At 39.4% G+C, this 19234-nt stretch overlaps 1 protein-coding gene across 1 annotated transcript; it reads left to right on the forward strand.

The window, feature by feature from the left end:
* The first annotated feature begins 3377 nt into the window (after positions 1 to 3377).
* On the forward strand, positions 3378 to 18207 carry slc6a7 (solute carrier family 6 member 7). Its single transcript, XM_026938525.3, has 15 exons — positions 3378 to 3681; positions 6237 to 6462; positions 9501 to 9632; positions 10152 to 10300; positions 10436 to 10485; positions 11121 to 11259; positions 12050 to 12184; positions 12283 to 12386; positions 12471 to 12595; positions 12769 to 12881; positions 14112 to 14249; positions 14366 to 14465; positions 15429 to 15547; positions 15994 to 16167; positions 16290 to 18207. Exons 1-15 carry the CDS (start codon positions 3574 to 3576, stop codon positions 16452 to 16454), a joined length of 1977 nt encoding a protein of 658 aa, XP_026794326.1. The 5' UTR covers positions 3378 to 3573; the 3' UTR covers positions 16455 to 18207.
* The last annotated feature ends 1027 nt before the right edge of the window (positions 18208 to 19234 follow it).

The following is a 19234-nucleotide window of genomic DNA, read 5'->3' on the forward strand; positions in this document are numbered from 1 at the left end:
GACAGATGAAGACTGGAAAAATGCAGCCTGGTCTCATTAATCTTGATTTCTGCTAAGCCACACGGATGGTAGGGTCAGAATTGTCATGCAGCGAGCCACCATTGTTTGGAAGACCATAGCAGAAGGCAAATAGCTCTGGAAACAGCTAAACAAGGTTTCTACTACTTAGGAAAATGTGAGCTGTCCAATGTGCACACAAAGAGTGCTGGAAAACAATCGTAAACCACTACTAGAGAACTCTTTGAATTGAAGTTGAAGTCAAATCATGTTCCCCATTTTATCACACCTTTTGTGACGGCGGGCTGGCAGCCCATGTGCTAACGACTCAGGGCGTACCTCACACAACTGCTGGCAGGGTGCTGAAAGGACAGCGCCACTTCAGCATCCCCCACACTTTCTATGGTCAGTACAGGATGTTGCACTTCTCTTCACATGGTTTGCAAAGGAAAAGCCAGGTATAGGAGCTGTTGCCTCAGCAATCTATCTTTCTTAACCTCCAAGGACCAAATTGGTTTATTTAAATAAAAAATGTGACATAACCAAATCCTCAAACCCCACTTCACCCAACCTAACTTAACCTCACCCCACCCCACTAAACCTGCCCACTCTCAACCCACCTGTCGAGCCCACCAATCACCACTTAATAAACAAATAATCAAACATACAAACAAATAAAAAGCTGCCAGGTAGAGCATAGAAAAACATTGAGGTTATTTGGAATGTCAAGGGCAGTGATCTTAGAAAACCAGTGAGGAAAGGTTCCCAAGTCTGAAAAAAAGAGACTGTTGCATGTGAAATCCCAGGAGATCAGCGGTTTTTGAAATCCTCAAACCAGTCCGTCTGCACCAACAATGATGCCTCGGCCAAAGTCACAAAAACACATTTCTTTCACATTCTGATGTTTGTGAACATTAACATGAAGCTCTTGTCCTGTATCTACAATGATTTAATGCATTGTGCTGCTGCTTCATGATTGGCTGCTTGAATAATTACATGGGTACAGGTGTTTCTATTACAGTGGCCAGGGACTGTCTGTGTGTTATGTTAACCACCCACAAAAAAAGCATTTAAACGTTTCAGCTGAAACTGTCATAAGATACTTCAGGAGGGTTTCAAATCTGAAATCCCTCTCCTTAGACACGCCTCTGTCTCAGACTCTGATTAGTTATTTCTGCACTATACACTAAACCAGTTCATTAAACAATAGATAACAATGTCCTCTTTTTATTTGGATTTGACGTCATGTCTGTAACAGCTCTTCCTCTTTTTGTTTTGACTTCATATTTTAGTGTCTGTTTATAATAAGAAGTTCCTCCCATGAGCCACCGAGCCACTGTGGCCACACCCACTGAGTTCTCTAAAGCCACCCTTCTCAAAGTGGAGTCGGAGGAACCCTGGGTGTCCATGATTTTTTTTTTTAATTACAGCAGTGGAAATCACAACTGACCATTACTGAAGTTATTATATTTATTACTTTGTTCTTAATGCCTATTTGAATGGTTGCTTAAACTGAATGGGTTTAATCCAAACTCAATAACCCAAAAACAAGGCTTATAAATATTGCCAGCTTGGACCTAATGTGTTCGGTCAGTGGAAGGTTTAGGAATAAAAAGTGCTATGTCTCAATCTCTCAAGTGCTATAACTAAACTATAATATTGCTGTAGCCATATTATTGTACACATGTAAATAATGAATCTAGCATTAAAATTGTATTAAATCGTATGAATATAGAACCAAATAAAGCATGTCATAAAATAATATTACTGTCACAACTGTGTTAGATAACATTAATAGTATTAATGCAAAGGAAAACATTTACATTTTTGAAACTTTTTGTGTTTTTCAAGCATAAAACAAGGCTATATTCATCATTAGTGCTCTCTCATGGCCTATTATGGTACATTATATACTACCAAAGAATAAATTTCCTGCCTTTGCAGCGTGTGGTTTCCTGTTGAAATGAGAGCAAGAGAGCTTTTGACACATCAGACCAGTAGACAGATAACGTATAAGGATGTTACGTTTTGGGTTTGATGACTGTGGGGAAAGAATGATCAAGCATATATGGGTTGTTTGTATTTATTTATTTTAAAAAGTTATTTAAATTTATTTAAAAATGTAAAACTTAAAAAAAAATTCTTAAAAACTTGTAACAAATAAGAGGTTTGAAACTAGTAACAATTTTTTTTGAAAGACAATTTGGAAATGCCAGTCAGCCTACAGTGCATGTCTTTGGGCAGGGGGAGGAAACTGGGCTTCCTGGAGGAAACCCCGAGGCATAGGGAGAGCATGCAGGCTCCACACACACAGGGTGGAGGTGGGATTTCAGCCCCTGAGCCTGGAGCTGAGGGGCAGGAGTGCGGGCCACTGAGCCACCACTAAGCTTCCCCTCGGAAAAATATAATCATTTACCTTTTTTTTGAAACTGTTGAAACTGAAATTTTTTTTTTGAAACTGGCAGTGAATTATGTTTTAATACTTGTAACAAATGACATTTTTGACGTTTCTAACAAGCATTTTTAAGACTAATAATAAATTAAAACTGGCAACAAATTACACAAACAAACAAATGACTGAATGAAGAGTGACGCTGCCCTGAGCTTCCTGGTGGCTCACTGAAAGCTGACAGAGAGAGAGAGAGAGAGAGAGAGAGAGACAGTCAGAGAGAGAGAGAGAGAGAGAGAGAGAGAGAGTGTGTGTGTGTGTGTGTGAGAGAGAGAGAGAGAGAGAGAGAGACAGTCAGAGAGAGAGAGAGAGAGAGAGAGTGTGTGTGTGTGTGTGTGTGAGAGAGAGAGAGAGAGAGAGAGAGACAGTCAGAGAGAGAGAGAGAGAGAGTGTGTGTGTGTGTGTGTGTGTGTGAGAGAGAGAGAGAGAGAGACAGTCAGAGAGAGAGAGAGAGTGTGTGTGTGTGTGTGTGTGTGTGTGTGAGAGAGAGAGAGAGAGAGAGAGACAGTCAGAGAGAGAGAGAGAGAGTGTGTGTGTGTGTGTGTGTGTGTGAGAGAGAGAGAGAGAGAGAGACAGTCAGAGAGAGAGAGAGAGAGAGAGAGTGTGTGTGTGTGTGTGTGTGAGAGAGAGAGAGAGAGAGACAGTCAGAGAGAGAGAGAGTGTGTGTGTGTGTGTGTGTGTGTGAGAGAGAGAGAGAGAGAGAGAGAGAGAGAGACAGTCAGAGAGAGAGAGAGAGAGAGAGAGAGAGTGTGTGTGTGTGTGTGTAAGAGAGAGAGAGAGAGACAGTCAGAGAGAGAGAGAGAGAGAGAGTGTGTGTGTGTGTGTGTGTGTGTGTGTGTGAGAGAGAGAGAGAGAGACAGTCAGAGAGAGAGAGAGAGAGAGAGAGAGAGCGAGCGCGAGCACATCAGGAGGCGTGGCTTTCAGAAACCTGTTGGAGGTGAGTCTTATTCCTGTTTGCTCAGCTCCCCGCGGACAACATGGCGAACTGAACGCTCCGCACCTGCGCTTTTCTCAGCTCTGTCTTTTCACTTGGACTCACTTGTAGCCTAATGTACAGTTCCTAATTAAGAATCAAACCGATTCGAGTCGATTTCCGGCGTGTGTTTTGAGGTTGGACCGGAGTATCGATGAAACCCTTGGCGGAACCATGTAACGAGCATCAGAAGAGAAGCGGTGAGAAGAGCCCCGGGGAGATGATGGCGAGTGAAGCGGTACCTGCTGGAAGCGCAGGAGAGGTGGGTGCGGGGGGAGGAAGGAGAACCACGGCCGGATTAACACGACTTCAACCATATATACACACATATTTCTATAGTATTATTTTATTAGTCTTAGTTTAAATGAGATATAAAGACACAGGTAAGCGATAAGCTCTCCTTGTCTAGCTGGTTGAGGAAGAAACGCAACTTGTTTGGCTTCATTTTTATGAAGTAACTCTACAATACAAAGCGCAAAATAGCAGCCTGTGGCTACTGGCGTGATAGCAGGGTGCTAATAGTTCCGGTTACCAGCATAAAAGAAGTTAAATTTAAGTTACAAAACTAGAATAAACATTAAGTTAGGGTTCTGGTCTTTGTGACAATTCAGTATCTGAAAGAATAGAATTGTCTGTTTTTGTTTTTAATGGCAGTTTTTGAAAAAGCCAGCTACAGGTGTTTTGTTTTTGTGGCTGTTGTTGATGCTACAGCAGGTTTAGACTCCACACACACACGCACACACACACACACACACACTGCATTGCGTCCAGTCTAGTTCATGTCATGTTTCTCAAAATGGGCTCCAGAGACACTCAGGAGTTTCTGTTGTTCAGTCTTTTGACATTATGCCATTTTTGTCAAGGTTGTTATAGTTATTAATTCATGAATATACTACTTATGACGTCAGTTGACCAGGCAATTCAATTTGAATGCATTCAAAATGAACCCACATTGTGTTTCTTACAGGAAGTTATTTATTTTCTAATCTAAACCTCAGTAACATGAACTTAAATGTTCAAATTATTCGGTTATTTGTGTTAAAGCATATTACTCAGTAACTACTATGAATTGTGTAGTAACTACAGTGAAACTAATAGTAAATGCATGTTGTTCTAAGAGTAGAGTGAGTAGTGTAAGTCTGTAGCCACTGATGCATGCTGGGAGTTTAAGGTGCTAAATCAAGCCGAAAAAATGTCAACTTGAATTTAACTACAGTTTTAATGAAGCTGGGAAAAGTGCTGTTTATATGACAAAAACATTAAAATATGTTAACACATTGAAACAGGTTGGAGCCTGAGTGAGAGTTTGTGAATAAAAGAGCTCTCATGGTTCTAATAAATAAATACAACAGCACAATACCGACAGCAATACCGATACCAAGCCTTGAGTTTTGGCCGATACTGAACCGTTATTGGTTTTAACCACGCTTTGCAGTGAATGATTTTAAATTGATGCACAGTACTAAAACTGCTCAAACACTATTACCCAACAGAAACATATACACAGCCATCAACATGCCTTACAAAACACTGCGTTTTTATTTATCCAGAACAAATTCCACAAAGCCGACATGATTCCCACACATGGCTTGCTAAATAGCTGACTAACTCACTAGTGTTATGGTAACTTAGGTGATTACTGTTATTATTCTGTAACATACTTTACATTGCTTCATGTTTTATTGCAATACAAGCAATTAGATTATACTGGATATAACACGTCCCAGAGGCACGACCGGATCCAGGCTGGGTGAAACCAAAAAGGATGAGTAGGCTTATTTGATCAAAGGCTCATCAATATAAGGCTCATCAATATAATCATAAACAATCTGTGAGTTTTTAAAACTGAAAGATGTTCTCTGCTAGAAAGTGGCAAATGACATTTTTGAAACTGGTAATAAATTATTAACACTTGTAACAAATTACATTTTTGACATTTCTAACAAAAAAACTACATTTTGAATCTGGTAACAAATTAGGTTTTTGAAACTTGTAATGAATTACTTTTTTTTGGCTATAAAAAGATCTGAACAACCCTACTCTAGAGCTTGTTTTAACTCCATTGTTTCAACAAAATGTTAATGTATGCAAAGCAGTTACTTCATGACGGTGGATTTCTCCACCTTCCACCTTTTAGCACTTTCTTCAACATTTCAGTAAATCACATGCCAACTTAAATTTTTTTTCAAACATCCCGTCTGCTTTCAAATGAGGGATATGCGTGATTAAGCTGAAGCTCTCTGACTTGTTTCCTCTTGCGAGACATTGTATACAAAACTACATGTCTCACTGGTTCCCTGGCAACCAGAGTTACTTCCCTTTCATTACAATACTCAGCGCAGCACTGATGACTTCACCATTCCCGCCCAGATAGTTTGCTAATGTCAAGGGCAACACCCTGTTCACGCAAACGCAAAAGGCATTTCAAGCTGTCAGGAATAAGAGTGCACTTCTAATATCTAGGGTGGTGATCAAATGACCTTTTTGCATAACATCCAAGCATATTTGTTAATCGTATTGTTATTGATACATAATTATGGTTCAGTCATGTAAGTTCTGCATATTGATTGAACTGCTGCAATTAGTACAGAGATTAAATTCTTAAGTTCCTCAATTCCTCAGAACTCAGTCCAGCTATTTCAGCCTTCCAATAAATAATTAAATAATTGTAGCATCAGTGTACTTTGGTGTACTGATAACCAGAGCAATGCTTCTTAAAATAAACCAAAGCTGATTCATGCACAACTAGTAGATGGAAAGAAGTGTTTGAAAACCAATACAGAAGTCTGACTGGTTTCTATTTTCTCTCCTTGATAGGGTCAGACCCAGATGAATGGGTTCTCTGTGCCTCACAGTGTGATCAGTCCTGTTTCACAGTCCCACACTGCATCTAGCCCATCCTCGCCTGACCATCAACCACCGGCCAACCTTCCCAGAGGGCAGTGGGGCGGCAAGTATGAGTTTCTGCTCTCCTGCATCGGCTACTGCGTTGGCCTGGGAAACGTCTGGAGATTCCCTTACCTTTGCTACCGGAATGGTGGAGGTGAGCTGTGGCCTGCAGGGCTGAAATTGCATCTGAACATTTTTTAAAGTACAAAATACAGCAGCGCTCAGTCATTAGCAGTGTTTAAGGTATTATCCGATCATTCTACCATTGTACCTTTTACTGGAAGTCAAGAAAGCAGCCCGGAAATTTTGCTGCTACGCCCACAACACTGCAATAATTTTCCCTGTCATGTTACAGAGCTCATAAAACAGGTTCCCAGTAAGATGATAATTAAACTCTGGAATTGGGAAGTGGTTTGTGAAATTGACATGGACAGTATTGCACTGTAGAAAACACTAACACATGATGTTCGAAAATGATTACTATAAAACAATAACTTCTGTCTGGACCCTAGTTTGTGATTTTGTGATATGACTCTGCTATGATTTGAGGCATCTGTACACTTAAAGGAATACTCCAGTGATTAATCTTTATCTATTACATCTGTAGCGTATATATGTGATTACCACAAACAGGGATTTCAACACATTTCACTTTACTGAGAAAGAAAAAACAGAAAACCATTCACTAAGAACTCACTTATAGTTTAAGACTTAAACAATACATGTTTAAAATGTGGAACTACCTAACAAAGCTGTACTTATGTAATTTTAGACATCAGTGGAGCAATATAGTTAAAAGTCATTCTGGTTAGTTACACATTCCCAAAGATTTCATTAAACCACCAGGCTGCAACTGGGGCATGTCTGTGTTCATGTGTGTATGATGAATTATACAGGGTTTAGCTCCATTTACAGATAACTCATAAAATCTTTCTACACAAATACACATTTTGGATAAATATCTATTGACGAAATTCAGTGACTGCCTTTAGATCCAGCAACTGCCCTTAGGTGGGTTTTCTGTTCTTTTTTTTCAGTACAAGGAAATGTGTTGAGATTGCTGTTTGTGAGATTTACATATAAGCTACAGACTTGGTAGACAGATTTAGTTGGAAAACCCTGCACTATTACTTTAATATCTCAGTGCTGAATCCAGCCAATGCCAGATCTGATACTGAAGTAACACAATGACAGTTTATGTCCATAAGCAGTAATCAAAGCTGCAGTCATCTGCGTGCTCTCACACGCGTGTGTGTCCAGTCGCAGCCAAGGTCGTTTGTTAGGTCTCTTGTCCTTTGAGAAAGAACTTGGACAGTCTTCAATTCCTCTTGGGTGTGTCCTGCACGAGAGTCTGGCAGATGTAATGGAAATGCCTACTGGTTAGAACGCTGTTTGTTCAATGTTTTCATTAACTCGTTTTATTTGCATGGGTGTTTCAATTTCAAATTAAGGCTATATAAATGGAATACCGAAATGAACCTAACTGGATAAAATGCTTATGCACACTTAAAGTTTCACGATAAGTGTATGATAAACACAGAAATACTGAATCAGCAAAAATGTGATTATAATGCCTGTTTGTGTTATTATGATTATATTCCCCTAACGCCAGAAGGTATGGGAATGTAAACTACTGCTCTAAGAGGGAAATTATAACAAGTATTTTTTTCCTACTTAAAATGAAATTTGTTCCATCAAAAAAGTAGCTTTCATTCAGAATTTAGAAGAAGCATTGAGGAGCTCGGCCTATTTGGGAACTTTAAGAAAAGAATCCGGGGTGAAGCTCCATCATGAAGCTGATGCAAAGCTGGTGCAAAGTTTCATCATTGTCAATGTAATCATCAATGTAAAAGAAATAGTTTTGATTGGTCTCACTGTATAATTCAATATACTGTCTGATATTTCATTTCACTCTTAATGTATTGATTATTACTTAAATACAGTAGAAGACAGCTTCTATGAGCAGGGGTGTCCAAACTTTAGACTGACAGACAGATTTTCCAGGCCTGACAGAGGGATAAGGATGAGCAGTGTAGCAGAAGCCCTGTCACAAAAACAGCACATCATGAATCACAGCAACACTAACAGGCTATACTAAACTAGACTATTGCAATAGTGCTGTTTTATTTTGGAAAATAAAAGTAGTTTTAAAGTAGACTGTAATCCCTCACAGAGACTTTGGGTAGTCTGTTGAAATGAGGACAAACAGCAATATTTATTTATATTCAGTTCTGCAGTTGAATCCGTTTGTAATGTAGAATTAAATTCTTCCCTCTGAGAATACACTATGATGAAGCATATCTGCACAGAAACATCAGTATTGGGTTTTGAATTTGCAGATAGTGGTTCCAGGGATGAACAATTATAAATTCATTATCTAGCCCAAGTAAAGCTCTGGTGCAATTTCCCACTCTCATGTTTTGGTTGCCTGGAAACCTAAAAAGTGATAGTTAATTTAATATAATAGTGTATGGTGAGCTAGTTAGCTAGTGAAGTGAATTAAAACAGAATAATGAAAACAAACGAGTTTATGATGAGAGGAGGGGATGACTGTGTAGCTATAGTCCTTATTCTCTCCCGATAAGGTTTTTGCGAGCTTGTTAAAAAGTTGTCATTGGCAAATGTTTTGGCGATGAGCTGCAAGGTCCTCTCTTTGTATTCCAGGTAAAAATATTTGAGTCTGGTTAGTGCCATTAACTTCAAAGTGACAAGTTGTGCTAGTAGGAGTGTTACATACTGGCTTTACACTGCAGTATGTTTGTTCTGCTTTGTCAGTGTTTCCACATCCCTGCATGTTCCTGATTCCTGAGTCTGCCTTCTGTACATGTGTAAAAACATTCTGCTGTCAGCGTGATGTGTGTAGTGCAGCAAGAGGCAGCGGGTGCTGTAGTTACAGCATTCAGGTGCTTCACACCACTTTGTATTACGTGTAAACATACACCCCAAATTAAAAGGTTTCTTTTTCCTTCCTCTGGCTGTTGAACCTACTTGTCTACTGGGCAGCTATGAATAAAAATCTGATAGTTGAGGCAAAAAATCTTGTCTTGGGTGCCTGGGCTACTGATTTGTCCACCCCTGGCTTCATTTAACAGTGTAGGAATTATGGAACGTTTTCCAGCTACACTATAATCCAAAAGTTGCTTTATGCAAATGATTATACAAGTAAAGAGAGTATTTTTTGTGCTGCTACAGGTGTGTTTCTCATCCCTTACTTCATCATGCTCTTCTTCACGGGCATGCCCCTCTTCCTCATGGAGCTCAGCCTGGGTCAGTATGGAGCCGCAGGCCCCATCACTGTCTGGAAGTGCTGCCCGCTGCTCAAAGGTACCGGCACACTCGAGTGCAGTTCACCCATTCACTTGAATTTGTGGCTTATTTTGGATATTAATATATATATAATATGTATAATATATACATTAATATTTCATATTCCATCTGAAGTGTTCTGGAATAAAAGCATCCTCCAGTTTCAAGCTATGAATAATTTGTATAACTGCTTAATTACAGAGTCATAAAGTGTGTTGACATGTGCACTATTAACGTGATCATTAATGGATTTTTTTTTCCACTTATTACTCGTGCAGTGTTTACACAGTCTTTCATTAGACAATAACAGTTATCAGGATTTCATTGCATATCCCATTAATCTGGTGTCTTTATTTTTCTACATCTGCACATATGAACTAACATAACCAGATAGAGAGGGTTTATTGGAAAAGAAATCCAGTTTTGGATTAATCAGAGTTTTGAATTTTTTTACATGGAATCATACTCAAAATCATCTGAGTTGAAAAGAAACTTTTAAAAGAATAAGCTAAAGTCAAAGTTCATGTGTTTCTCCAGGGATTGGTATCGGGATGCTGTGTGTGTCCACACTGGTGTGTCTCTACTACAATGTCATCATTGCTTGGACGTTTTATTACCTGGGAAGTTCTTTCCAGAGCCCGCTACCATGGTCCTGTAATGCTATTGCTAATGCTGCGCTGTGTAGGGTGAGTGTAATATATCTGTGATCTAAACATTGTAGAATTCTCTTTTGTTATAAACTGCTTAAACAAACGGAGGATATAACGAGACTGTACTTATATTTATTCATTATTACTCTACTGTCTGTTTGTGATCCACAGAACAGCACCAATGTCACACATTCCCTTAGTGCACCTGAGGTCTTCTGGAAGTAAGGATTCCTAACAACATTTTCTATCTCTTTGTAGTTACAGAATCATTCACAGTAGTTATTATTGGAAAGTAATATGCTTTCAGGTGAACTGAACAATTAGATCGAATGGATTTCATTAGTGTTGATTTTTTATATTCCTTTCAAATTGTTTTTTAAAGAGAAATTTTAGTATTAGTAATATGAGTTGTATGAATAGTTGCGGGGCCTTTTATTTTATTTAGGTTAGTTTCAGAGGCTATATTGCTACTTTTTAATTTTTGTTATAATAATAAACATACCTTGTAGAACAACTGATATTTAACATGTCAACGTGTCATGTCATTCTGGTTCAAAAAAACTCACTTTAAATATGTTAATAAACGATCCATTAATATCCTAAGATAGTTTATACTATGCACATAATAAGTGTTAATGTAATGTCTATCTGTGCTTAAAGAAATATACAGCAAACACGTTTTTGTTCACTTCTGTTGCCGTAGAAACACAGATGTACTTCGCTAAAAATAACAAAACATAGCTGACAATAGTGGTGGTTAAATGTTTTTTAAACTTGAGGTCATTGTATGTGTGTGTGTAACTCTCTCTCTCTCGCTCGCTCTCACTCTCTCTCTCTCTCACTCTCTCTCTCTCAGTGAACGTGTCCTGGGTGTGGTCAACAGTCAGGGCTTGGATGACCCCGGGCCGGTGAGGTGGCCACTTGCTCTGTGTTTGCTTGCCGCCTGGATCATCATTTTCCTCTGCATGCTGAAAGGCATTCACAGCTCTGGCAAGGTAACATGAGTCTGATCCACTGAGACTGATTCACACAGTCTGATGCACACCGTGTCGTCCACTTAGTCTAACCCACGCATTTCAACCCACTCTGTCTGATCCACTCATTCTGATCCACTCAGTCCAACCCACTTAGTCTAACCCTCTCAGTCTGATCCACTCAGTCCAACCCACTTAGTCTAACCCTCTCATTCTGATCCGCTTAGTGTCTCTCACTCAGTCTGATCCACTCAGTGTGATCCACTCAGTCTGATCCACTCAGTCCAACCCACTTAGTCTAACCCTCTCAGTCTGATCCGCTTAGTGTCTCTGACTCAGTCTGGTCCACTTTGTCAGACGCTCGGCATCAGAATCTAAGCACAGTATCAGCAAATATACATGTTTCTTGACTTTAATCCATTTATTTAGGCTGAGATTGTGTGGTGTGTCTGGCACACACGTCCCTTTGATTTAGCTCTCTCAGAACCTGTTGTATTATGCACAAGTTGCATTAGTGATCTTTTTTTTTTCGTTTTAGTGCACATATGACAGTATTATGTCTGTACAGCTCCAGATATGATATATGGCATTTGCTGTATTGAGATGGAATGCCAGCAGATTTAATCTTGTATAACATCACTCAGTTACGTATTTCATAGTTTAACTGTATCACGGGTTGTGTCAGTATCCAAATACAGATACAGATTTGTTGTTACACACACAAAGCTTATTGCAGTGTGTTAGCAGTTGCAGCACTTCTTACATTTTAACTGTACACATTGCTCAGGTAATTACTGTTCCTCCTGTCCAGGTGGTGTATGTGACGGCCACGTTCCCCTACTTTGTGCTGATCGTTCTGATCATCAGAGGGGCCACTTTAGAAGGCTCAATCCAAGGTGTAGCCTTTTATCTCACTCCAGTCTGGGAGCGGCTGGCTAACGCACAGGTACTAGCAACAGTACTAGCCTTGTGAGCCTTATATCTCGCAAATAGATAATGTTAGTCTGAAAATCTCATTTATTGTGATATTATGGGTTTGTGTAGGTGTGGAATGATGCAGCCTCACAGATCTTCTACTCACTAGGCATTGGAGTAGGAGGCCTCCTTTCTATGGCTTCCTACAATAAATTTGACAATAATGTCATCAGGTTAGTCCACTATTGGGTATAAACTTCATTGTTTCATTGTTTTTCTTGGCAAATTTAGTGATTAAATCCTAATTCCTTTCCCAGGGACACCCTAGTCATCACCATAGGCAACTGTGCCACCAGCTTCTTTGCAGGCTTTGCTATTTTTTCCATCCTGGGTCACATGGCCTGGAGGAAGGGCGTGCCTGTGGAACAAGTTGCAGATTCAGGTAACTCAGTTCAGTGTGTTTTTTTCCACACGTCAGCAGACACTCCCCATTCTTCCACACTCTGCTTTTGTGATGTGGCTCAACTGAAACCTGACATATTGAATTCCAAGAAAAACAAGCTAACTGATCCTGGGTTAAACATCTCAGTGATTATGTGTTTGATCTTCTTTCAGGTCCAGGCTTGGCATTTGTAGCTTATCCAGAAGCCCTAGCTCTTCTGCCTGGTTCAGTTTTCTGGGCCATTCTGTTTTTCCTCATGCTCTTTATGCTAGGAGTGGACACACTGGTAATACCCCTTTATTTATCTTTCTTCAGTTTTATATAGTTTGGTTAAAATGTTTACTTGTCCTAAATGTAGTCAATGAGCCAAAATAACTTTACTTCTAAGGTTAATATAACTTACAAGTAACGGAGGTCTAGGTCACCCTATGTATAGTAATATGACCTAGTAATAATAGTTATATACTGTATATGGTTTATGTTAATCAGATATGGTGCGACTTACTTTTATTTATAAACATGAACACAATTCACTGTGTAGTTAAGCACTGTAATATTATGGCTGTTGTCTTGGGCAACAGAAATCACTTTCTTTAGTGTAATATGGTCTCATTCCACTCATAATATATTTTCACTTCAGACTTAAATATGTAAATACTACAAATGCCACAAACAACACTTAGGGTTTCACTTTTCAGTTTTGACCATAAACCTTACCCTGTTTTGCCCAAGGACTTTCCCATTACCGGTTTGACAAACCACATGAAAGCACAGCATTCCAGTCAATACACAGATCATGTAAATTAGATTTTAAAATATTGGTTTACTGTCAGCTCAGTTTTGTAAAGTAATGTCCAATTTAAAAGACTGATTTGTTAATACATAAGTGCTTTTAACATTACCTTTTAATTGTATTAATGAAGTATTAAAGCTTAATTAAAGCTTATAAGTAATTCCTCTCAATTTTTGAAAGCATAACAAGAAAAAGAAGTTTGTACATTATATGTAATTGTACAATAAATTAATTAATTATTACTAATTTTTAAAAAAATCCAATATTTGTTTTATCACTCCAGAGTGCCCTGGATTTTGGTTTCCAGAGGTTTTCATTTCAAGAATCACAGCTATTTTGCTAAATAATTTCTTTAAAACTGTATTTTGGAATAGCTTTTCGTTGAGACAGAGATAATTGTCAGCAAACATATTGTGGCTGATTGACTTCATATTTAAGTGGACAACTAAGCAAATAAAATTTTTGCTGAACTGCTTCATTCTGTTTTTCAAAAGGGATACACTTTAAAGGTTCCCTCAAAGCAACAGACTGAAGCTTTTACGATGACTATACAGCAATTGCCAAGAAGATGTTTTAAAACAACGATATTACAACATTGTTCTTAGAACACACGTTTGTTAAGCACTGTGGCTTGCTTCAGTTATACACCACGTAGTGATGTAACTTCCTGATGAGCTGATGAGAATAGAACAACAGTTAATTTCTCTCTCTCTCTCTCTCTAGTTTGGTAATATGGAAGGCATTACCACAGCAGTACTGGATGAGTTTCCTCAGCTCAGAGCCAATATGAAGCAGAAGACCATTTTCTTGGCCCTGCTCTGCTTCGGCTTCTACCTGATGGGCCTGTTACTGGTCACTGATGTGAGTGATAACTAGCTCTCCTTAATTAATAAGGCGACATACATGGAAACTGCTGTTAAACTGCTGCTGCATGTGAGCATGTTTGCTATTAACTCCTGTGCATTTCTCCTTAACAGGGAGGAATTTACTGGTTCACCCTCATAGACTCATTCAGCACCAGTTTTGGTCTCATCATCATCACTCTGTTCATGTGCCTGGGCATCTCATTCTTCTATGGTGCGCCTCCCACCACTCTTCCTCCATCTCACACTTACACCACTGTAGTAACACTTGTCCATTAACACTTGCTGTGTTTGCCTGACTTTAATTACAAGTCACATCAATGTACCAAGCATTCATATTTTCACAATTGCTAACAAGCGTTAGTCTCTACCAAGCTGACTTTTTGTCTTACATTATAGCAGCTGTAAACCCCTCACTGTCTTTTGATGTTGCAGCTTGTAAAATGCAGCTTGTTACCAAGAAACCACTAACTACTGTAATAAGAACACTAACACATATATCAGTTAGCATATGTGGATGGGCACCAATGGAGCAAAATTGGCCATGCGCTCTTGGTGGAAGGAATGGCCTACTTTCTCTCCCCTGTCAATCACAGCGACACTAGCCAATCATGGGCGTCTGTGAGCTCATGGATGCGGAAGAGGGTAGATAGCGCTTTCCTCTGAGAGTGTTACGCTGCCCTGTGACGTAGCATGGACAGCAGTTCAAAAAGATGTGGATGGCTGGCTTCACATATCTCAGAAGATACATGTCTTAGCCTTCTCCCCGAATGGTAGCTGTTGTATAATAGGAAACAGCCGGGAGGTGGGTGGAAATTGGCAGGTGACCAAATTAGGGAGAAAAATGACAGGAAATGTTCAGTTATGCTAAAGGAAAAATGTATAATACAGTATACAGTGCAGTGTTGTTGTTTATGTAGCAGCACTTGGTGCAGATGAACAAAAAAAAATTATATAATCTGGAAAATATGGTACTCCATAAGTTTTAACATTTAGCAGATTTTAGGAATATAGAGTCAGAATTCCTCCGCAGATTCCTCATGTCATTATCAATGTGTGCATGACAGTGTTCCCTTTCTCTGCCATGTCTTCATTCTTTAAGTTGTAGAACCAAGTGACAAGGTGACAAGTGACGAGCGTGTAAACGGGTATTTTGCATGTGATTTGTTTAACTCAGGTGTGAACCAGTTCTGCCAGGACATAGTGGACATGATCTGTCCCTGCCCGTCTTGGTGCATCAAACTGCTGCTCTACTTCAAAGCATGCTGGGTATTCTGCACACCCTTCCTGTTACTGGTGAGTATGTGTTTGTGTTTGTGTATCACAGTCAGATACTGCATGTTTGTTGAGTATTGTGGCGTTACATTAGTTTTAATCACAGGTCTGTGCTCTGTTGTGCTCTGTTGCTCATTCTCTGTTTTAATGGGAGCTTTGGCAAAAAAGGCATCTTATATAAAGTGTATATATTAATTGTTTAAAATGATATCTTCAGTGGTACTTTAAATGTCTCAGTTAGTCTGTTTAACCCAAAGCAAGCATGCAGGGGTCCTATCCTTCTGAACCAGAGCAGAAATAAACACGCACCTGACTCGGGCTTGAAACAAACACCATGTCAGCTTGTGTTAAATAATTTAGTGTACCTGTGACATCCTACCTGCCTGCTTTCCTACTCATTCTATTAATGACTTGCAGGTCTATTGTATAGACTCATTATGAAATGTTGTGTATTTTACCTCATGTAGTTCATCCTGACCTACATCTTCATTGAGATGTACAGAACGTCCCTGCATTACGGCTCGTATCAGTACCCCACGTGGGGTAAAGGGCTGGGGGTATGCATGGGCATCTTCTGCTGCCTGCAGATCCCCATCTGGGCCATCGTGGCTGTCTGGAAGGAGTCTGGCACCATGATGGAAGTGAGTTTTCACTTGTGACAAACCTATGATGCAAACAAGAAACCACATGATCAATTTTTTTTTCATTTTTGAATAATGAAACACATACAAGCTATGTTTCCCCGTGTCCTTCTTTCTTTCAGCGCTTCCAGAAAGCCATCAGACCGCTGAACTCCTGGCGAGACAACAACCAGAGCAATGGCACTCAGGAGCAGAACGCAGAGCCTGAGAGAGTGGAGGGACCCTACACCGTCAACCTGACCGATATGGACTTCACTGCGATGGCCTGGGACGCGAGTGACGCCTAACACTGCCCCAGTGTGAGGAGGCTGAACTGCTCCTTTCTGTTAAAGAGGAGGAATGTTGAGGCCTTATTTATGGACATGGGAGGAAGCTCACTCTGTGTGGGGACCAAAAATGTGTACTCAATATAAAATGCACTATATGTTGTGTAGTGCATTGACAGTGCCTATTTCCTTAAAGGAACTCGACAAAACTGGAAATATTTTGTTTTTGGTGAGAATTTTCTGAAAAGGCATGAGAAATGCTTTCACCCATGGTCACTGTCCAGAAAGCAGTAAGCTCTTCCCCAATGGGGATTTTTTTAATAATGACAAATGACGCACGTTAAATTTCCTCCAACACATCAGGCAGTTTTTATGATCATTTTATTAAAATATTTGGCCTCTAAACTAATGGCCTCGACCTGCCATTGAGAATTGAGTTTGAATCCCACCACTAGGCCTGAAGTCCAAAGGAACATAATTGACCATGCTGTCTGGGTGGGATAGAGGATCTTACCCTATGTTCACATTAGAATGTTGCTTGTGTCACTTGTAGTTTGTCTCTTGTAGCGAGCGCCTTTGGACATGCACTGTCCAGTGGTATTTCTCAGACGACAAACAGTAATAGCCAAAATGCATAATCTACAGCCCACTATATGATTTAAACTCATCACTTTCTCTTTTGATGTATGTTAGGTGCTACACTTCGTACTAGCTTGCTAACTGTACAAGGAAGTAAAAGGAAATGAATCTGAGTGTGGAACTGAAGAAATGTTGGACCACATGCACCATAGTCTTGGTCCAAGGAATCATTTGAGACAGTTTTTTTTTTTTTTTAAGATTTGTAGCTTCATTGTGTCATACCTAATTTACACAGAATTTACAAAATATTAGTGGTCTCGCAGTCACTTTGTTGCCTGCCACTGTAGCTGGAATTGTGTCTCAAAAATGGTCGCTTTGTTACTTTAGTGTGAACGTAGGGTTATTTCCCTTTTCCTGTGGTGAACAGAGCAACGCTAATTAACCATGAGCTACGGTCTGCACACGTACACAGTGTGTTCAGCTTCCCTGCGATGATGTGGCTGGAGAAATGAAAATGCACAAAGGAAGCATGTGTTAATCTTCCCCGGACTGGTAGCCATCATGCAGTAGGTGCAGAACCTGAGAATGTGGTGGGAAATTGCAACAATGGGGAAAATGATTCATTAATTTATAAGGAAATAAATATTGCTTAAAGACAAATAATTGGCAATGTCATACAGTATAACAGCAGTATTTATCGCCAAAAGAGCATTACAGCTTCATCAATATCTCTAGCTGGCTCAAAGAATTAGAACTTATAGAAGGGAAAAACAAACTTTAATAGTATTTTAATTAAACCTCAAACAAAATATAGAGATTTTAGTGGATTTTTTTTTTTTTTTTTTACATTATCCAACTAGTATAACCAAAAGTATGCCTTTTATGATTTTTGGACATTTCAGCTAGTGTCATGTCTGTTATTTCTATTTAAAAACTTAAATAACATTGAATAAAATTGTATTAAAAATACTTACAAAAAAACCCATTGTATAGGAAACACCACTATGTTGAGTACAAAGCCTTGAAATTCACTTTTTTGAAAGGCCTTTTCATCTTATAATAATGTGTTAAACATCGTCTTCCTCTGAGCTTAAGGAGATACATTGATTATATTAGCAGTATTTATTTTATGTCAGTATTTTTAACTGTCTACCTCAGTGAGTGCTCAGAGCATAAACACTGAATTTTAAACGAAGATTCGGGTTGATTATGTCTGATTTTCTCTAAATAACCTGTGGCTCAGAGCTACAGTACATACTGATGCCATCCAGAGATTGCAGGTGTGGAAAAAAAAACACACCAGTTGGCATTTCAAATGATAAAACTTCCTCTGAAAACACTGGCAAATGTGACATGCACCAAGTTCACTTCCTCAGGATGAGGTACATCAGCTTCCCCACAGACATATGTTTACTCTGAACTCTGGGTAACGTCCAAACATGGCTTAGCGGGCGAGTCTCACCTCAGAAATGTCGCTGGATTTATGACGAGCTGCACAGAGCACTGCCTCTCAGTGTGAGGTTACATCAAATGAGATGCAAACAAGCGTTCACAGTGTGCGGAGTGCAGGTTAAAACTTTCCCTCTGGCATTTATGGGGCACAGATTCCTTCATGCCAGTGTAATGTGCGTCAGTCAGGAAAGATTTCCGCTCAACTCCAGAGTGACGACAACGTCCCATTAACCCAGACCTGCTCCCAACATGATATTTGGCAGAAGTATCTGAGAACTAATCCTGGATGGCATTAGTTTCATATAAACTGCTCTAAAACATTGCTAACTATATCATATGTAGAATGTAACAGATAAAATAGAATATGCTGAAACTAACAGAAATACTTTTCCAAAAGAAAAGAGGGAAGGATTTTGCTAAATAAAGTATAAAACTGATCCATATGGTATGTGGCCAGAAAGAGTGCAGTATGCAAAAGGGAAAAAAAGTAGGTATGAGCAAACAAGACGCAGCTTGATCAAGCCAGTCTGATTACATGAATGACTGGGTTGGACAGACGCAAGCGCAGGTTTAAACATGTCCATTCCAGACGCCACATGAAGGAATATTGTGTGTGTGTATGTATATACACATACACACACACACACACACACACACATACAGTACTGTCAAAAAGTCATAGACACACTCATTTTGCATTAATGGAGAATTAAATTTTAGCTTAGATATCTACAAATGACAAATGTTCCAGATCATGTTTTGTATGTTGG

This window comes from Pangasianodon hypophthalmus, chromosome 15 (genome assembly GCF_027358585.1).
Source record: "Pangasianodon hypophthalmus isolate fPanHyp1 chromosome 15, fPanHyp1.pri, whole genome shotgun sequence".
Lineage (NCBI taxonomy): Eukaryota > Metazoa > Chordata > Actinopteri > Siluriformes > Pangasiidae > Pangasianodon > Pangasianodon hypophthalmus.